At 44.1% G+C, this 20,062-nt stretch overlaps 1 protein-coding gene across 1 annotated transcript in view; it reads left to right on the top strand.

Annotated features, from left to right (window-relative positions):
• Positions 1-19,664, top strand: part of GNB5 (guanine nucleotide binding protein (G protein), beta 5) — a 25,099-nt gene extending 5,435 nt beyond the window's left edge. The window contains exons 4-11 of the mRNA XM_010836749.1: positions 1,996-2,072; positions 5,677-5,809; positions 8,960-9,103; positions 10,897-10,988; positions 13,265-13,313; positions 14,917-15,013; positions 15,899-16,065; positions 17,393-19,664. Coding sequence (XP_010835051.1) covers positions 1,996-2,072; positions 5,677-5,809; positions 8,960-9,103; positions 10,897-10,988; positions 13,265-13,313; positions 14,917-15,013; positions 15,899-16,065; positions 17,393-17,404 — 771 coding nt within the window. The 3' untranslated portion in view covers positions 17,405-19,664. The remainder of the gene's footprint in view (positions 1-1,995; positions 2,073-5,676; positions 5,810-8,959; positions 9,104-10,896; positions 10,989-13,264; positions 13,314-14,916; positions 15,014-15,898; positions 16,066-17,392) is intronic.
• Positions 19,665-20,062: the final 398 nt, after the last annotated feature.

The raw sequence follows: 20,062 nt of genomic DNA, 5'->3' as shown, positions 1-20,062 counted from the left end.
AATCCACCACAGGTATACATGTGTTCGCCTGAACCCTCCTCCCTCCTCCCTCCCCATACCATCCCTCTGGGTCGTCTCAGTGCACCAGCCCCAAGCATCCAGTATTGTGCATCGAACCTGGACTGGCATCTTGTTACATACATGATATTTTACATGTTTCAATGTCATTCTCCCAAATCTTCCCACCCTCTCCCTCTCCCACACAGTCCATAAGACTGTTCTATACATCAGTGTCTCTTTTGCTGTCTCGTACACAGGGTTATTGCTACCATCTTTCTAAATTCCATATATATGCGTTAGTATACTATATTGGTGTTTTTCCTTCTGGCTTACTTCACTCTGTATAATAGGCTCCAGTTTCATCCACCTCATTAGAACTGATTCAAATGTATTCTTTTTAATGGCTGAGTAATACTCCATTGTGTATATGTACCACAGCTTAGTTATCCATTCATCTGCTGATGGACATCTAGGTTGCTTCCATGTCCTGGCTATTATAAACAGTGCTGCGATGAACATTGGGGTACACGTGTCTCTTTCCCTTCTGGTTTCCTCAGTGTGTATGCCCAGCAGTGGGATTGCTGGATCATAAGGCAGTTCTATTTCCAGTTTTTTAAGGAATCTCCACGCTGTTCTCCATAGTGGCTGTACTAGTTTGCATTCCCACCAACAGTGTAAGAGGGTTCCCTTTTCTCCACACCCTCTCCAGCATTTATTATTTGTAGATTTTTGGATCGCAGCCATTCAAGAACCATCTTGTAGAGCAAAGTCCTAAATGGTCAACGCCCCTGGGGAATGACAGAGATGACAGTAGAGCAGCTTGCAGAGGGCTTCCCTGTATGTCGCCCTGCCTCTCCCAGCACTCCTCAGCATCCTCAGGAGTGGGGAGTGGGGACCCTTCCCCGGAGGCCTTAGCATGGTGGAAAGCACGTGCTGCCTGGTTTCTGGGGAGTTGCGGTGTTGCCACTGGAGGCCCCTGGCAGGGCGTGTCGTCACTGCTGGTCAGCAGGAGGGCTGCATGCCCTGTGCTGAGAGTGGCCACCTCACCTCCTTCGTGACACCCTGAGGCTATTCATGGTGTCCAAAGGGCTGCTGGACTGGGAGTGACAGCAGAATCTTGACAGGAGTATCAGGGCCAATGTCTCCCCACAAAAACACAGAGGATCATAACAGGAAAGAAGACCAGCGCTCGAATGTGCTTTAGAAACCGTCTAGTCCCATCTTCCGCCTCGCCGGGTGGAAAGGGAAACTGAGGTGGATCCGACGGTCAGCCTGTGTGGCCGCACGCATCGCTGGTGTTGGGACCGGGCCCAGGGCCCAGGGCTCCCAGGGAAGTAAGGCCACAGAAGTTTTGTAAGTGTGCCTTGGTTGCCTATCTGTGTAGGCAGGAGAATACGGGTGACTCAGACCCCAGCCAGAATCCGAGGACTTTCATGTCCTCTTAGTGCTTCCATTTTACTGGTTCCCTTTTCTCCCTCCACTCCCCCTCCCCACCCTCACCCACACTCCTGCCTGGAATGGTTTAGGACCCACAAGGGACAGAGGCTATCATATACTCACTCGCAAGTAAACAAACTTACACATATAAAAAGTCAAGAGTATGTTTTAAAAATAGCATCTGAGTAAATAAGATGAAGTGTGTGTGTGTGTGTGTGTATATACACACATACACACACACATATATATCTGAAATGAAATTTGGATAGTCTTTTCAAAGAAAATGAGCCCCAGTATTCATTCAGAACAACAGGGGGAGTATAGCAGTAAGAAAGAAGATGTTAAGGATACTTTTTTGCTCTGTGAGATTTTTCACTCATAGAATATATGATATAAGGTTTGGATGATTATTGGAGAGCTGAGTCTCCTCACCAGTCTCAACCCCTTTGCAACTGGAATGTAATTTGGTAGATGCCTCAGCCATTTTCCTTGTTAAAAGCTGACACTTGTGTAGAAGCGCCCTCATTTGTTCTGAGCACGGTGTGTGCTGTGTTTCAGGAGCACGCAGTCACGATGCCCTGCACGTGGGTGATGGCATGTGCGTACGCCCCATCGGGATGTGCCATTGCATGTGGGTGAGTAGGGGAGACAGCAGCCTTTCATGTGTCCTGTTAGCCATAAAACACTGTTCTATAAACAAAACATACAGATAAGAACTTGTAATTTTTGTTGATTACTTAAGCATTGTGTAATCCTCCTTGAATTTTACCAAGGAAAAAGAAACTGCAGAATGTCTTTCGTAATTGATTTTCATTACAGATTGACATTAGTATAAGTTTAAAATCTATTCTCTCTGCTCTCAGATGCTGTTGGCAGGGACCACAAATTTGTGCAGATACTTCGGAAAGCATGTTGGTAATACGTATTCAAAGCCTTGAAAAATTTATGACCATTGATCTAGTGATTCCACGTCTAAGAACTTGTTTGAAAGAAAGAAATATAGAAAAAAAAATGAGCAATAACATTTATTGTATTGTTATTTAAAATAAAGCAAAAAAGGGGAAACAATATGCCCACCAAAGGAAATTAAGTGAATGGTGGTACATGAATTGAATGGAATATTATATACTGTTAAAAAGGAGATTCTTAATGACAGTAAGTGAAAAGAGCATCAAGAGTAATAGAAATATTGTGTCTTAATCTGTTTTTCTTGTGCTCAGTTTAACAGAGTTGGCAGTGAGAATTGCAACCACTATAATTCCCTGTCCTTGTGTTAATTCTGGACCATTCAAAGTATTTCTATAGTACGAGCTCAGCCATATTTAGAGAAGAAGCGTCAGCATAAAGGCTGCAATGAAGTACACCAAAATGCAATTGTAGTTCTCCTGGATGTTGAGACTATGGATGTTTTTCTCTTTGTCACAATTTTGTCTATTTTCAGTTTTTTTTAAGCATATGTTATTTTTATAATCAAGAGAAAAGGGTTTTATTTCAAATATGAAAATACTGGACCTCCAAGAAGCAAAAACTTTGAAGCCTTCTCCAGCCAGGGTCACCCTAGCCATCACTCCCCACATCTTCTCTGTCTAGACCGTTGTTTTAGGGCAACTTCCCACTCTCTCCACTTGCTGAGATCCCTCTGGAGACCCTGCTTATATACATGCATTTCATATTTTCCCATTTTTTAATAACTCAAAAGTATATTGTATCATTTTATAACTGGATGGCAATATTTATGTAAACTGTATATCAATGTACTTCCTAAAAGGATATGAAGGGACAATAAAAGATAAAGGTATAAATACAGATGTGAACACACACACATGTTTAACACATTTATATACGTATGACACAGTTATAAGGTAGGTGTGAAGGAGTTCAGACAGCTCAGCAGTTACATGGCATAACCCCCACTAGACTCTCCTCAACTTCACATAGGCACAGGGTATGCCCCCAAATTACCATCAGGCTCAGTAATTAACTAGAACTCAGGAGAGTGCTATACTTAACGCTCACAGTTTCATCACAGTGAAAGGATACAAATTGGAACCAGCCAAAGGAGGAGATGCACAGGGCACAGTCCAGGAGGGCTCTAAACATGGAGCGCCCAGTCATCCCCTCCCTGTGAAGTCACGTGGCCTTCCTTCTTCTTGCATCACACTGCAGGACTTTTGTGCTTTGCATAGCATTACAACTAATCATAAGTGTGAGTATCCCAACAGAGCTACAGCAGTGACCCTGAAGCTTCAGAATAGGAGAACATATTTCACCTCGAGGGTTAGGGAAGCCCAGTCTGGAGCATGCTTGTCCGTTGTCACAGCCAAGTGCCAATCGTTCTCACCCACATGATCTATAAACAAGCTTGCCAAGGCCAGTCACTGGTCATAAACTAGCCAGGCCTACACCTGTACCTCCAAGCAATTAGAAAGGCACAGGGCCTCAGAAGAGAGTACCCCTCCCAAATGTCATTCCCCACTAAATAGAAGCAGGGCTCCTTGGAGTCGGTCTGGGCAGGAAGAGAATAAAGCAAGCTGAAGGTGTTTTCCTCATTCCAGGAAGCAAGGGAACATTCAGTCATATCAGTGGCGTCATATCAAATGGAAAACAAGACCCGCTTGAAGGGGCCCCCAGTGTCCAAATTTGGGATAATTTCAGCATATCATGAAATGATGATAGTAATGGATCTTAACACTTTTGACATGCCTTCCTCACTAAGTTTGATCATTTCTGGCCTTTGATTTAGTGAGAGACTTGTGACGGTTCCTTTCACTTAAACACTTGGAGGCCATTGTAGGGTTAATAATTGGTTGAATTTCATTATTGTTGTGTCTCAGAAAATAGGCAGGTCTGAGGGGAAGAGAGATGGAGGAACAGCTGAGCGGTGGAGCAGTCAGAACACATGCAGCATTTATCGATTAAGTTCACCATTGTAAATGGGCACAGTTTGTGGCATTCCTAAACCATTACAGTAGTAACATCAGAGAATCGGTGATCACTATAAAACATGTAATAACAATGAAAAGGTTTGTAATATTGTGAGAATTATCAAAATGTGACACAGAGACATAAAATGAGCAAATTGCTGTTGGAAGACTTACACTGATAGGCTTGCTTGAGGCAGGGTCGCCACAAACCTTCAATTTGTAAAAAATGCAAAATGCAGTAGAACAAGGTATGCTTGTAATCACCAGCAAGTCACCCTTACTGTGGAAAGATCTTGTGGTCCCCACTTTGACCAAATAATCAAAGTTGGCACCACCAATCTTGGGATGAGAGGCATGGCAAGCCTCCTAAAGTGAAGCAGTAGGAAAGAAATGCACAAAAATGTCACATTTGTATTATTGCTAGAAATGTTATACTTAAATGTAACATTAATAAAAGTGAAAGTGTTAGTGGCTCTGTTGTGTCCAGCTGTTTGTGTCTCCATGGACTGTAGCCCACCAGCCTCCTCTGTCCATGGAATTCTCCAGGCAAGAATACTGGAGTGGGTAGCCATTCTGAACACGACAAATCCAGACTGTGTGACATTCTGTAAGACAAATGACCTAATGAAGTCTCTCATTATAAACAGTCAAAAACTGTGTCTGTCCTGCATTAAAAGATCTTGTTGTTGTTGTTTAGTCGCTCAGTCGTATCCAACTCTTTGCAACCCCATGGACTGCAGGCCCCCAGGCTCCTCTGTCCCTGGGATTCTCCAGGCAAGAATACTGGAGTGGGTTGCCGTTTCCTTCTCCATTAAAAAATCGTAAAAAGATATAAAAACAGAATGTAATGTGTAGACCTATTTGGGCTCTGGATCCTTGAGACAGTTGGGAAATTGAATATGGATGGCTTACTACATGGTGTTATGGAATTTTTGTTAGTTTTCTCAGATGTGATAATGAGTTAGTGATTATAAAGGAATGGTCTTATTTTTAGGAGATGTAATTTGCAGATTGAAGTATTTAGATGTAGTATGTCATATCTGCAACTTGCATTCAAATGGTTCAGAATTTGCTCCCACAAATGCAACAAAATGTTAAGTTAGCGAATCCACGTGAAGGGATCTGGGAGTTTGTTGTACTGTTTTTCTTTCGGTTTTACTATTAATTTTAAAATATTCAAAGTAAAAGTTTAGGGATAGGTTACAACATATAATACCGCCAAAGGAAAACATTTTGAAAGTGTGTGTGAATGAGAAAGTTACACATGTTCTATTGCCCTGTATTAACATTTGACACTTCTGTCTTTCCCTGCTAGTGGTTTGGATAATAAATGTTCTGTGTATCCACTGACGTTCGACAAAAATGAAAACATGGCTGCCAAAAAGAAGTCTGTTGCTATGCACACCAACTACCTGTCTGCCTGCAGCTTCACCAACTCTGACATGCAGGTAAATCGGGGCCTGGGTGATGGTGGGCCAGCCTGCAGGGGGAGCAAGTTCAGTCGTGGAGAACTAAAGAGGGGGTGCAGGTGAGGAAACTGTTCCAGTGTCCCTCTTTACAGGAGAATGTGTGTGCTCCAGCAGTTGGCCCTAAGAGGAAGCTCCTGTTGCTTCTCACTGGTTTTATCTGTACTATAATTTATATATATATATATATAATTTTATATAGAAGACTAAGTCACTTTAGTTGACTCTTTGCAACCCTGTGATCATATCCCACCAGACTCCTCTGTCCATGGGATTCTCCAGGCAAGAATGCTAGAGTGGGTTGCCATGCCCACCTCCAGGGGATCTTCCAAACCCAGGGTTAAAACCTACAGCTACTACATTGGTAGGCGAGTTCTTTACCACTAGTGCCACCTGGAAAGCCCAAGTATAATATATATATATATATATAAAATAATTTTGACCATACCACATGGCTTGCCGAATCTCAGTTCCCCAACAAGGGATTGAACCCAGGCCACAATGATGAAAGTGTGGAATCCAAACCACTAGCCCATCAGGGAACTCCTAGTTACATTATCATTTTTAATAAGATCAGAAATGGGTAGAGTCGGGGCTGTTAATTGTTGGTACAGTTGAAATAATTCCCTGCCATATCAAACCTCCTCCTCTAATTGAGTTGGTAGGGTGGGAGTGGATCAGGGAGTCTTCTGGGGTGGTAGAAATTCCTATCTTGAGTGGGAGAAGTGGTCCCAAGGTCCTTCTGGGTGCTGACTTTCAGACTTGTGCACTTGACACACCTCACTGTACCTATATTAGACTTCTGTTTTAACAAATGTGAAAAAAGAAGGCTTCATATAGAAAATCTGTACCCTACTTTGAATAAGCCACAAAGTGGAGGTAATACATAGGCTCCATTTTCTTTCAGAATCCTAAACATCCTACACTGCCCTTGTCACTTCTCTCCAACAAACCCTCGTAGATGCCACCACCCACATGGCCAGCTACCAGTGGTGGCTGCACAGCGGGGAGGCTGGGAGCCTGGAGCAGGAGTGGAGGGTCATAAACATGCCTTGAGAGGCTGCCTTGGAGGACAGTGTGTTGCCAGTGAGGTGTGAGGGGAGCACTGTGGGAGGCAGGCAGCCTGAGAGGTAGGAGGGTAGGTTACGTGCCCTGCATGGCGGAGCTGACCCTACAGACGGTGGGCGGCCATTACAGGGGCTGGGGCAGGTTGGGTTTATTTGAAGGAGGAGAGTGAGTCAGACTAAAGCCCGTTCTGGTTTCAGCTGACTGATGTCAGGAGGCGGGCCAGCAAGGGCAGTGCCTGGGAGACCTGGTGATGGGGAACTGTTCGGTTGCTGTCTGGGGGCCGTGTTCTGACTGGGAGGGCAGCGTTTGCCCCTGTTGTTCGCCACCAGGAGTCTCGCGTGTCTGTGCAGTAGGGGGCACAGTAGCCCTGGCTGCTGCCGTGGCCATTCCTCACGTCTTTGGGTGTGAGGAGCAGCCAAAGCAACAGAAGATGTTCTAAACAAGGTTTTATTATCCTGTGTTTCGTTTTTCTCACCTACAGGTGAGGATGGTAGTATATTCCTCCCTCATGAGGTTTTCTGAGGGTTAAATGAGATGATTCATGTAAAATACTTGGTGTTGTTGCTTAGTAGCTAAATTGTGTCTGACTCTTTTGCAACCCTATGAACTGTAGCCCACCAGGCTCCTCTGTCCGTAGGATTTCCCAGGCAAGAATCCTGCAGTGGGTTGCCATTTCCTTCTCCAGAAGTACTTGGTATAAACCCTGGTAAATATCAATAAATGCTAGCTCTTATTATTTTATTATTAACACAAAGCTTCACAGGTAATTCAGGTGCATGGCCTTTGCTGCGTACCACTGAACTCATGAACTAAGCCTCCTTCCAGCCCTGGGATCTAAGGTGAAAAATGAAAACCTCAAAAGGCGGGTATAAGACCTGCAAGTTCTATACAATCCAAAATAAATGAGTGACAGTGGAGCTAGAGGATCTGTTTAGTGCATTTATCATAATGAATGTTTGATTTTAAAATTTTATTTTTACTTATAATGAAGAGCACAAATATTTAAAATATTTTAAAGATTAAGAATTTACTGTTAACTTTTAAAAACTATTCATTTCTTTGATCAAAGAGTATGCCAGGAAAATTTTCCATTAAAGAGCTAGACTGAGGACTTCCCTGATGGCTCAGACGATAAAGAATCCACCTGCAATGAAGGAGACCTAGGCTCAATCCCTGGGTCAGGAAGATTCCCTGGAGAAGGGAATGGCAACCTACTCCAGTATTCTTGCCTGGAGAAACCCATGGAAAGAGGAGCCTGGTGGGCTGTGGTCCATGAAGTCACAAAGAATCAGACATGACTAAAGTGACTTAGCACAGCACACTCTGTTTCATTAATTTTTTACAAAGCTATTAGTCCTGCTAATAAGTTGTTTAGTTAGTTCAGAGTCTTAATCTCACAGGATCAGGTTATTTCCTGGAGCAAGCAGCTAGTTTATTTTTACTTGGTCTCAGTATTGTCTAATGCAGCACTGGGAAAGTGTGGCTTGCCCTGGAATTGATTAACATGGGGACAGGGAGTTAGATGGGCTTCCTGCCAATCCTGTTAACAGAGCTCCAGGAGAGCAGCGACCAAGGCAGTGTCTTTCTGCAACCCTGCCACCTAGTGGAGGGCCTGGACGTGGTCAGCACACAGCAAAGGCCTTGGCCCTGCACGTGTGTGTCCGCACCACTCAGTGGCCCAGGGAGCCTCTGGGTGTGGGGTGCACGCTAATGTCTGGGAAGCTCAGTGGTAGGCTTGGCTGCCTGTGGGACCCGCTGAGGGTTCTGTTCAGCAGGTGTTCACAGAGTGCTTCCTACATGTCAGGCAGGCAGGTATTGCAGGAAGGCCTCCAGATTTCATCCTCTGCAAGAGGACAGGAATGTAAACAGCTCACGACAGCAAGGGTGTCAAAAATGGGCTGTCTTTCTCAGTACTGGAGAAAGAGTTCTGTGCTAGAGTCCAGATTCAGCAGGGGTGTGTGTGTGTGTATGTGTGAGGAGCCTTCTCTTCCCTGTGGAACTGCAAGCATCTGCTTGGCTTCCCAGAGGCCCTAATGACACCCTTCCTGTCCTTTCCGGCGGCAGATCCTGACGGCGAGCGGTGACGGCACATGTGCCCTGTGGGATGTGGAGAGCGGGCAGTTGCTGCAGAGCTTCCATGGGCATGGGGCCGACGTGCTCTGCCTGGACCTGGCCCCATCAGAAACCGGGAACACCTTCGTGTCTGGGGTAAAGATCCCAGGAAGATCTCTAGGAGCCCTCTGTCCCCCAGGGAGCCTCAGGGTGGCACTTCCTGTCAATTTGTGGGACTAGACGGGACACCCCTGGAGCAGGGCTGAGACTCCTTGGCTGAGTAGCAGAGAGTTGGCATCCAAGAGCAGTAGAGACAGCAGCCAGGACACCAGGCGGCTCAGGTAGAAACAGCAGTGAGGCATAGCTGTGGTGTGATCAGGGCTTTGGCATCAGTGGGACACTCTCCCACCCCACCCCTGCCAGCCTCCAGCCCCTCCAACTCCCAGGCACAGGGAACAGTGTGTCTGAAGGCTCAGAGTCGGCAGGCAGGCCACCATGGCAAAGGAGCACCAGACGAGTTAGGACACCTGGGACCCACCTTTGCTGCCTGACCACATTTCATCCTTTGTAAATTGTGCAGAAGGCACAAAAGCACTTGCCCCCCACCTCCCCATATATTCTACTGTATTATGAATAGTAGAGGGAAGAGTTTCCAGTGTGTTATGCAAGTAGGAGAGGCAAATATTTCTAGGACATCTGGGAATAAGTGTGGAGAACTGAGCTGGCTGACCTGACCCTGGTCCTGTCTCATCTCTGTCAAGAGACAGTGGTGGGAGGGGACAGAGACGCAGACACCATCTAATGATGTTTGCAACTGGAAGACATAAAGGCCCTTTGTTCCAAGCTGCCCACCTCTTAGTTCTGGACCTCAGGTGAGGGTTGTGAAGCCTCTAATTGGCAGGGACACTGATTTTCTTCTTGAATATTTGGCCCCATCTGTGTAAGTTTAATTCCCATGTCTTTGTATAACTGTATTTATCTCCAATCAACTACACTGTTTTTTCAGATTGTTGATATCATTATAGATCATATTCTCTCTTTCAGAGTATTAAACTTCATGATTTAGGGTCCTCCAAAGATTTGAAGACACTCTGATTCCTTTGTCCGCATTCTCAGTAAAGATGTTGGAAAGTTGAATCCCCATTGCAGGTCTTTCTGAAACATCAGTATTGTACCTCACCCACCCCTTCCTCTGAGTTGAAACCAACAATCTAATTTTAACCCATGTTTCCTTCTGTTTGTCCTTTGAGACTCTAATTATACAGCTCATGCTTAATCACAGACTGCTCTGCAAAAATTTATCAAAATGCTTCTAGAAGCAGGATAGTATGCATAAACTTGGTGTTTTTGATTCTCTGGGTCATGTTAGCTACCCAGAGAGGGTTCATTTTATAGGTGTTGAGGCCGAGACCCAGGGAGGTGACTTGCCTGAGCCACCCAGTTGACTATGGGCAGCCCCCTGACTGGGCTGCTGGGCTGCAGCTGGCCAGGAGCACCTGGCTGTCCACCTGTCTTCAGGCTGCCCCACACCCCTGAGGCAAGCCTGGGGGCTCCCACCATACCCACTGTCCACTTGCCCTCCCCTCTGGCCTTATAGAAGCAGAGATAAAGAGGAGGGGGAAACATGAAGAGAAATGCCTAGGAGGAAAGGAAGAAGGAGGCCCTGGAGAACTTGCAGCCATTTAGAAAGATGGCAGAGAAGAAAACATGCTAAAAAGGGTGTCTGGGTACTTTCTTTTGCTCCCCCTACCCTAGGACCTAGCTCTGACCTCCTGAGGTCAGAGGGAAGTGGCCTTAAAGAAAGCTAGTCTTAGGAAAAAAAAAAAAGCATGTTGTCAGAGCCCTTTACTAATGGGAACTGAACGATCTCTGTGACATAACCAGAACTCATACCTGTCTGTGGGCAGTCCTTGCAGTAGTCATAACTTGGGGTAACTTTACGTTTGCAGGGATGTGACAAGAAAGCCATGGTGTGGGACATGCGCTCTGGACAGTGCGTGCAGGCCTTTGAAACACACGAATCTGACATCAATAGTGTCCGGTCCGTGAGTAGAATGTTCTCATTGCTTCTCTATTTTCTGCTGTCTCCTAGCCTGGGCTAATGCTTAGCCTCCAGCCTCAATTTACTTTGCTGAGAGAGGCTTTTCCAGCAATAACAGCTGATGTGTGGTGAGACTGAACAATACTCCAGGTTTCTTGGAGCATTTCAATGTAATTTCACCAGGAGCAATGGCTATTTCCTGTCTAAAGGAAGTCAGTGTTTTTTGTTCATTCATTCAACCAATATTTATTAAGTACTTATCTGTTGAACATTATTCCAGGAACTGGGAATATTGTTTTAAACAAGATAAAAATTTTCTACTTTCCTATAGGAGACAAATAAGACAAAGCACAGATAAATGTACAGTATACAAAGATACTGATAAGTTCCATTGAAAAGTAAAACAGGGAACTGTGATGGAGATAGGTTATTTCTTTGACTGGTCAGGCATCTCTGAGAAATTGATGTTTAAATTGATACCAGGATAGTGAAGGAGCCAGGCTTTCAAAGAGCTGGGAGGAGGATCAGGGAGATGAGATGCTCAGGGACCTAACAAAAGGCCAGGTGACCACTTGAGGTGGCTAACATGATACAAGTTTTGTCTTTAAAAGATCACTCTGGCTGCTGTATGGAGAATGCATTGTAGGGGAATGAGAATGGAAGTATTATAGCCAGTTAGAAGGCTGTTGTGTGAGTTCCAGATAGAAGTGATGGTGGCTGAAACTAAAGAAGACACAGTGAGGATAGAAATGTCTAGAATTGGGAAGGATTTGAGATTTTACCCTGATTGCAGGCTATCAAGTAAGGCTTCCAGAGTTTCATGGGTGCTGGTAAAAGGCATAAGATTCCTGGGTTAGAGATGAAGGATAGTTGATTACCAATAGTGATGGTGGTAGCTATGCTAGTTATCCAAGCTCCAGTATCACAGGGTGACATGAAAAGGACTAAATGACACCTGCACATTCAAGGGGTTGCATTTCAGGAGGAGAATCCTGAGCTCAGGGAACCTGAATCTGTTATAAGGGACATAAACCCTGATGCATTTGCTAAATCCGGGAGGGTTGGAAGCAGTGCAGGGAGAAGGCAATGGTTGCACATGGATTCTGGAGTTCTGTCTTGGGCTAGCCAAGCTTGAGATGCTATTGTATGACCAAGTGGAGACGTCAAGTAGGTAGCCGGATCTGGGAACTGGATTCCAAGAGAGAGGTCAGGAGTTAACATATACATTTGGAAGATGGCACCATCAGGACAGCATTTAAAGTGTAACCACTGAAGAATCTTCATTATACTTAGAGGAAAGCACTAGACTTATTCCCCTTAAAAGCTAGAACACAGTAAGAATAATTACTTTATTAGTAGAAATGTTAATAAGAATTTTCTAGCTCACTGACCTTAAATGTAGAAAGGGGAAAAAACTATCATTTTTTGCAGATGTGTAGAGAGTACCTAGAAAATCCAAGGAAATAATTTGAGAAATTACTACAGTAAGTGAAGTTATTAAGATACAAGATAGACTATAAAGCTACAAAAATAAATTCCTATATATTCATGAAATAACAGCTTAAAATTGCATATTCTCTCACCCATGCTGTCCCCTCAACCCAGAACCCTCTTCTAATATTCATCAGGTCTCAACTTACAGTACCCTCTCTCCAGAGGCCTGATTATTGAGGAGAGGATGACTGTAACAGTAATCATATCATTAATTGCATTCATTTTATCTGGCCCCATGCCATTTTTTTGTGTGTATACTGTCTTATTCAGTCTTTACAATAGGAAATGTGCATTATCCTCCTCACTTTTCAGATGAAGAAACTGAGGCTGGGCCAGTCGAAGTCGCTTGCCAAAAGTATCCCCTGTAGTGAGTGGCCAGTGTAGTCCCCTTTCATCCAATTGCAGCGTCTGTGTTTGTAAGCACTGTCTTATCCCTGACCTCTGGCCAAACCTTTGGAATGGGGTGTGTGATCAAGGGAAAGTAAGGATATAGGCATCTGCCTGTGTTCAGTGTCAGATACAAATAGACATATTGTCTCATTTATCCTCACCAACACTCTGCAAGGCCAGTGTCACTGTCCCCTGTTTACAGAGAAGAAACTAAGGTAGGCCAGTGGGGCCTTCCTGCTGAGCCTCCGTTTCTGGTCTCTGTAATGAGTAGTCCTTGTGTCCCTAGAGTCCGAGGGCCCAGCGTGGGCCGGCCTTCCCAGAGGCTTCTGATGGTCACCCAGGATTGGGAATCACGGCTCTAAGTGCCTTCTCCCCACACTTCCTCTCTGCAGGTACTACCCAAGTGGAGATGCCTTTGCTTCAGGATCAGATGATGCTACGGTATGTTTAAGTCCTCAAGAGCTTTTCCTATTTGAAGGAGAGATATGCTAACTTAATTTTATGTTTCAAAAATAATTGTTTTCCTGATTACAGAACTGATATGACTTCTATAAAGAAAACTTAGGGGGAAAAAACTAAATTTTGTTAATCATTCTATACAAGAAAAATCACAGTTGAGTAAATTCCTTTCTGTCTTTTTAGTTTTTAAACAAATGCTGTTTTATAATTTGCTTTTTGCACTTAGCAATAGATTGTGAACATTTTCTCATGCCAATAAATACTTTCCTACATTATATATTCTTAATGATTGAATAGTTTTCCATATTATGGATATGTCATCATTTACTAACCAATCTTCAATCTGGGGACATTTAGGTTTTTTTTTAGGGTTTTTTTTCCCTGTTAAAAACTCTGCTGTAAGCAAGTATTTTTGGTACCTCTCTTATTGTTTCCTTAGGATGAATTCTCATACATAAACTTGATGAGTCAAAAACTGGCCTAATTTTAAGTCTTTTGATACTAGTTGCAAAATAATGTTGACCTGTTTTTCAGTAGGCACAACCTTACTGTGCTCTCAAAATAGCAAATATCTTATTAAATAATGAATTTCACCTTAGTTTGCTATTGTGAAAGAAATGACAAGGAATAGACTGAGAGTTTGTTAATAATGAAAATTTAAAACTTCTGTATGCCAAATATTTAACAAAATATAAGGGCATAGATTTTGGGAATTTTAAAAGCTTTCCTTATCCTTTGTAATTTCTTGGAAACAATTCTAAGGATTCCATTCCTTAGCTATTCTGAGAAAATATTAAAGATACATATAAAGATTTTGATAGCAGAATGATCATGGCTTCCTCATAATTTTATTTATAAAAGAGAAAAATTAGACACAATCAAGACACTTAGCAGAGTATGGCTAAGTAGATTCTGATCTATCCACATGAGGAATATAACAACCACGTTAATCCTATTTTTTGAAGATTATTATTGAAGCAATAATGAAACAGCCACCCCATTTAAATCCACACGTAAAATAGATTAAGACTGGGACTTCCCTGATGGTCCAGTAGCTAAGACTCCGAGCTCCCAATGCAGGGGTCGCAGGTTTGATCCCTGATAAAGGAACTAGATCTCACGTGTTTCAATTAAAGATGCTACATGCCACAATAAAGACTGAAGACCCTGTGCGTGCCACAACTAAGCTGTTGCAGCCAAATAAGTAATTTTTTTAAAGTAGATTAAAACTGAAGGAAATAGCCAGGTGTTAGTAAATATCTCTAGGATTTCCTTCTTTATGCATTTCTGAGATTTTCTGAATTTTCTACAATGAACACATATTCCTTATCAGAAAAAAAGAAGGCTTACATTTTGTTTTTTGTACTAAAGAAATCTGCATTTGCTGTTTCTTCGAGTCTCCAGTGCTTCATGGGGATATAATAAGAATTGGGATTGAGGAAGAAAACACTGAGAGAAAGAGAAAGGTTTTCCCCCTGACCCTCAAACCACACAAGCTACCGGCACCTGCCTGTAGCTCTGTGATCACTGATGCACCAAACAGGACCCAGAAACAAGTGCCTCTTTGTCCTCTTTGTCACCCCAGTGTCGCCTCTATGACCTCCGGGCAGACAGGGAGGTCGCCATCTATTCCAAAGAGAGCATCATCTTTGGAGCTTCCAGCGTGGACTTCTCCCTCAGTGGTAAGGTTTTCCTGGGACTGTGAAACGGGACCTCAGAGAATCCGTCAGGCTTCTCCTCAGCTGAACTTCCTATGGCTCCACCTGCTGAGAGTCTAGCCTGCACTGGTTTTCCTCCGAGGCATTTTTGACACCACATTTTGCCCAGCCTGAAGCAGCTTCCCCAGCCCAAACATGAAGGCTGGGCCCATCTAACACTCTTCTTCAGAACAATGATATATCAGAACTCCATCTGCTATGCCTTTAGGCATTTCCTCTCCAGCCTTCCATTTCCCCCTTGACACTTGAAAAGGGACTTTTTTCAGAGGTGGAAGGAGTGAAGCGAGAGTCCCCTTCTTGTTGCCCCGAAGCTCACCTTGCCTCTGCCTTCGCAGCTGGAGAGGCTACCAGGGAAAGTCAGGGCAGCACTGGCACATTGTGTCCGTGGACCATTCAATTCTCCCAGACACCTTCCAGTCATGCAGCTGTGCCTTTGTGCTGCTGCTGCTCCCTGGAACATCATTTTCCCTCCCTTCTCTGCATGGCAAACTCCTATTCAACTCTCCAAGGCCAACTCAGATAGTGCTTCTCCCATAGTATCCTCTTTGATCCCCTTGCCTCTGTGATCACATAGCACTTAACACATAGCTGAGCACTTCCATTACAGCCCCTTCCACACAGCGTGCAATGATACATGAGTCAGCCCGCCCACCAGCACCCTCCACAGGGGCCAGCAACTGTGCTTTCTCCTCTTTGAATCCCCAGGGCAAACCACAATGCCTGGTATATAGTGGGCACTAAAGCACTGTTTATTGAATGAATGAGTGAACGAGCACATGAATGAGCGTCATGAAAAGAAAATCAAAAGGAAGGAGCTGGTTGAGTAACCATGTTACCTCCTGCTTTAAGGTCGCCTGCTGTTTGCTGGATACAATGATTATACCATCAACGTCTGGGATGTCCTCAAGGGATCTCGAGTCTCCATCTTGTTTGGACATGAAAACCGTGTTAGTACTCTACGAGTTTCCCCTGATGGGACTGCCTTTTGCTCAGGATCATGGGATCATACCCTCAGAGTAAGAGAAGCTTGTTCTACATTACTGTGTGTGTGAGAGCAGGCGGGATTGGTCTTCTTGAAAGCAGAGAGGTCAGAGTAAGCTAGGATGGGCCTGGGCAGCCAAAAGAGAGCTCTAATTTCAAGTCTGTAGCCACAGAGGAATGATTTGCCTTGGGAGGTAGTGAGTTTCCCATCAATGCAGGTATTCCAACACAGATACCCTAAAAGTCTGATTCCAGCCTGTGACAAATCCAATTTCCAATCTCACCTCCCAGGAGCACCAGGATCCTTATCCCAGTCACAGACCCCTGTGAAGTTCACACAGAGGCTTCAGGAGACCTATGAAGTCTGTGCAGTTACATGCTAAATTGTGTATATGTGTGCATTTTTCCAGGAATAGTGTCCGTATGGCTTTATTAGATTCTCAAAGAGCTCCATGACTGTGTCAGGTGTTGGCTCCCTAGAAATGCCACCAAAATAACTGTTCAGCAAGCAAAACTTACTTCACTGTGGAAGATCACAAGCTTGACAGTCATCTTAGCATTTCAGAAGGAGAGAGCAAAGGCAGATATTTATCTGCCAAAGGTTTTAGGGGTCTGATTGAAGGTAAATCTTTTGATGGAGGGACTTAAGTAGGATTGAACAAATTTGGGACATAGCTTAAGATTGTTTGCTGGACACAGGGTCAGGGGAGGGAGAGAATTTCAAAGACTGTCTAGAAAAGTAGCTGGTCATTTGATGCTGCATATTATCCTAAGAAGTGTATGTCATTTCTAAAATGAGTAATTGAATAGTCCAGTCTTAGGATAAATGGATTTTTTTCAAAATTCATGAAATAAACAGTGAAGTTGTGATTCCATCATCCTGGGCAAGAGTTTGATAAATTAATAAAGCCATGTCAGTATACCCAGAGAGCTGGATGCGCACAGAGAATTCCAGTTGTCAGTCTAAGAATTACCATTCCTTAGCAAGGGGGCCTGGAGAAGGAAATGGCAACCCACTCCAGTGTTCTTGCCTGGAGAATCCCAGGGACGGGGGAGCCTGGTGGGCTGCCGTCTATGGGGTCGCACAGAGTCGGACACGACTGAAGCGATTTAGCAGCAGCAGCAAGGGGGCCACAGATGCCCTTCAGACAGGTAACTAAGGGAGAGGGAAGGCGAGGGCCAAAGAAGCGCGTTTGAGTCGCTAGGAATGAAGTATTATCCTTCTGAGACATGTGAGTGCTCTATTTTGGATGCAGTGTGTATGTTTGTGTATTAAAAATTTTGATCTTCTGTCTTTACACTCAGGTTTTACAGATGTCAACTGGAAAACAGACTGAATATTGTCTGTCTGTGTCTTTGCAGGTCTGGGCTTAATCACAGTGCACATGGGCACCTGAAAATAGAACCTGAACTCATCACATGTAAATAGATCTTACTTCTAGAGGGTCTGAGAGTTTCTTGCAACTTAGCTTCAAGTGAGCAGCTCCGTGACTGACAGTTCACCAAACGCCTCCAACATTACTATTAAAACCATCACCCTGGAAAGATCCCGGTGTGAACCTCCAACACTATGAAAACACCTTCCAGCACAGTGTTTTTCATTTTGAACATTTTTGCAAATATATCTGTTTTTAAGATTATTATAAATTATACTAGTCTCAAACTCATTCTCTATTCCTGGTAGAATTCTACTGTTCCCAGTAGAATTGACCATTTACTATATCCCGTTTTGTTTCCTGGAATCAAGATTTTTTTTTTTGGAGCACTTTAAAAGCTGATTTTTCTCAGTGTGCATTCTGACATTTGAAACCTTCCCCAGGAACTGCTGATTTTAATGGACTATGTGAGGACCACGTTACTTGGTCTTAGAAGAAAATTCCAATTCCAAATGTAATAAGACAAAATCGGTTCTTTTACATGTGTTTTTATTGTGAAAGTATCCTTTTCAGCCTTGCTTCCTCTTGTCTTTTTTTTTCAGGTAAAACATTTCCGTGTTACAAATGAAGCAGAGATATGGGTAGAATAGACAGGTTTGATCTATGTTTCTTGTGATGGTGGCTTGTATCGGGAGGACGGGACATTTTCTGTCATTAGAGGGAAAAGCTGAGTGCTGTTTGGGACACAAACGCTTCTCAGAGGAACCAAAACCGTTCTATGTGGGAACAGAGGACAGTAAACGTATTTAAAAACCTATTTGTGGTATTAGATGTATTAGGATTAGTAGCATCTACTCAAGCTAAAGTGAATCTTGTCCATATCAATTATACTCATATTTATTGCATTGCAAGTGTAATTACATACACAGATTGTTAGCTCTTGAATGATGATGTCTTTGCTTCACTTATATGGAGGAAAAAAACATAATATCCTGCCTTTATTTAAAATTCAGCAGATCCTTCTGGAAGATACCAAGTGCTTTAGTTGTAGGATCCTTTATTTTCAAGTGTAGAAGCTTATCCTTTGTTTTAGAAAATTCCTCATTCATAAAGACGGGATTCATCACTTAGGGAAATAAAAGGTCACCTCAAACCAAAAACCATTCCTGGGTGAGGCTTGCCCTCTGGGTGGGTGGGTCTGCCGGGCCATGTCCTTGTGTTGTCTGAGGGCTGTGTGTGCTGAGTCCCCCAGATCCTCGGTCCCCTCTCATGGCCCTGCTGCAGCCTGGCCCTTCTCCTTCTCTTCCCTTCTCTCTTCTGGCTTTGCAGGCCCAGCCCCAGGTTCTGCTGCTTGCAGAGGCCTTTCCAGACCTGGAGCCATCTGATAGGCCTGTAAACCTCAGGGGGTGCACCAGGCCCACTGGCAAAACTACTCATTCAGATATCAAAATGAGTCAGAAATTCCCCAGGCCAGCTTTTCCATAAACTCTTAAAATAAACATAATGGTTATATTCAATCATTTGCCAAGAAAACATTTACTAAGGGTTTTACTACACAGGAGGTCCTGGAGTAGAGAGAGACCATGTGAAAGGCTCCTACTCACCTCCCCCAACCTGCACCCACTCCATCTCTGCTGCTCTATCCACCTTGAGAACAAGACAGAAGATGGGCCAGAGCATAGCCCAGAGGGACACCTTTCAGCACCTTCTCCATTTAGCAGACTCCATTCTGATCAGGGGCTCAGGGAAATGGACAGCAGGTCCACCCAGTTCCTGCCAGCTGCTGAAGTGCTGGCCCCACAACGTGTCCTGTGAAATCCCCAAGCTCTGCTCCCAGAAGGTTCTCCCGAGTTTGTTCCTGGGCTCCTCATTATGGTACTTCCTTCCCTGTCTCCCACAGACCCTTCCATGTGTCTGCACTCTGACCTGGACCTCCCAGAAGTGAAGGAAGACAGGGCAAAGGAGAAGTCACTCAGATGCAAGCAAATTCAATGTATATTTGGAGAGGTGGGAGGTATCATCAGTATATGTGCAAAGTAGTCCCTAACTTTACAATCAGAAAAGTGACTTTCAGGGCCCTAAGAAAGTATTCCCTCCAACACTCACCCCCATGGTCAGTAAGCCACCTCCCCTATAAGTATTTAGTCTCACTTGGGTGTTGTTCAGTAGTATTATTGATGAAATACGTGGTTGGGAATATACAGACTACATGGAGATTCAGGGATTAAACTTTAGGTAATAAATTGTATTTTGCATATTGAAAATAATACTGAGTGGAGTTTGTTAATCAGGCTTTCTTTTTTTTTAGAAGACTAGGAGGCAAAGGTACTAAACCATTGTGGTGAAGGGGCCAAACAGATGTGCCCACAGGTGTGCACAGCCTTGGACACCCCCTTTCCAGCCAGCGAAGAGAAAGGTTAGGCAGAGAAGGGGTTTAACAAGGAGGTGTGTGATGACAGGTGGTGTGGGAAATACCTGTGCACTAAAACCAAGGCAGCTGCTTTGAGGGAGCGGGCGGCTGGCCTCCCAGAAGGGGGTCTGGGTTCGGGGTTCTGCAGTGAGCCCGGGGCCAGAGCAGGCACCCATTATCCACTTCCCTCTTCCTATCCTGGGCCTCCTCCACACCCTTCCCTGCATTGTAAGTGACTTTAAAAGA

This window comes from Bison bison, unplaced genomic scaffold (assembly GCF_000754665.1).
Source record: "Bison bison bison isolate TAMUID 2011002044 unplaced genomic scaffold, Bison_UMD1.0 scf7180017864066, whole genome shotgun sequence".
NCBI lineage: Eukaryota > Metazoa > Chordata > Mammalia > Artiodactyla > Bovidae > Bison > Bison bison.
This window is presented reverse-complemented; position numbering and strand designations above follow the sequence as displayed.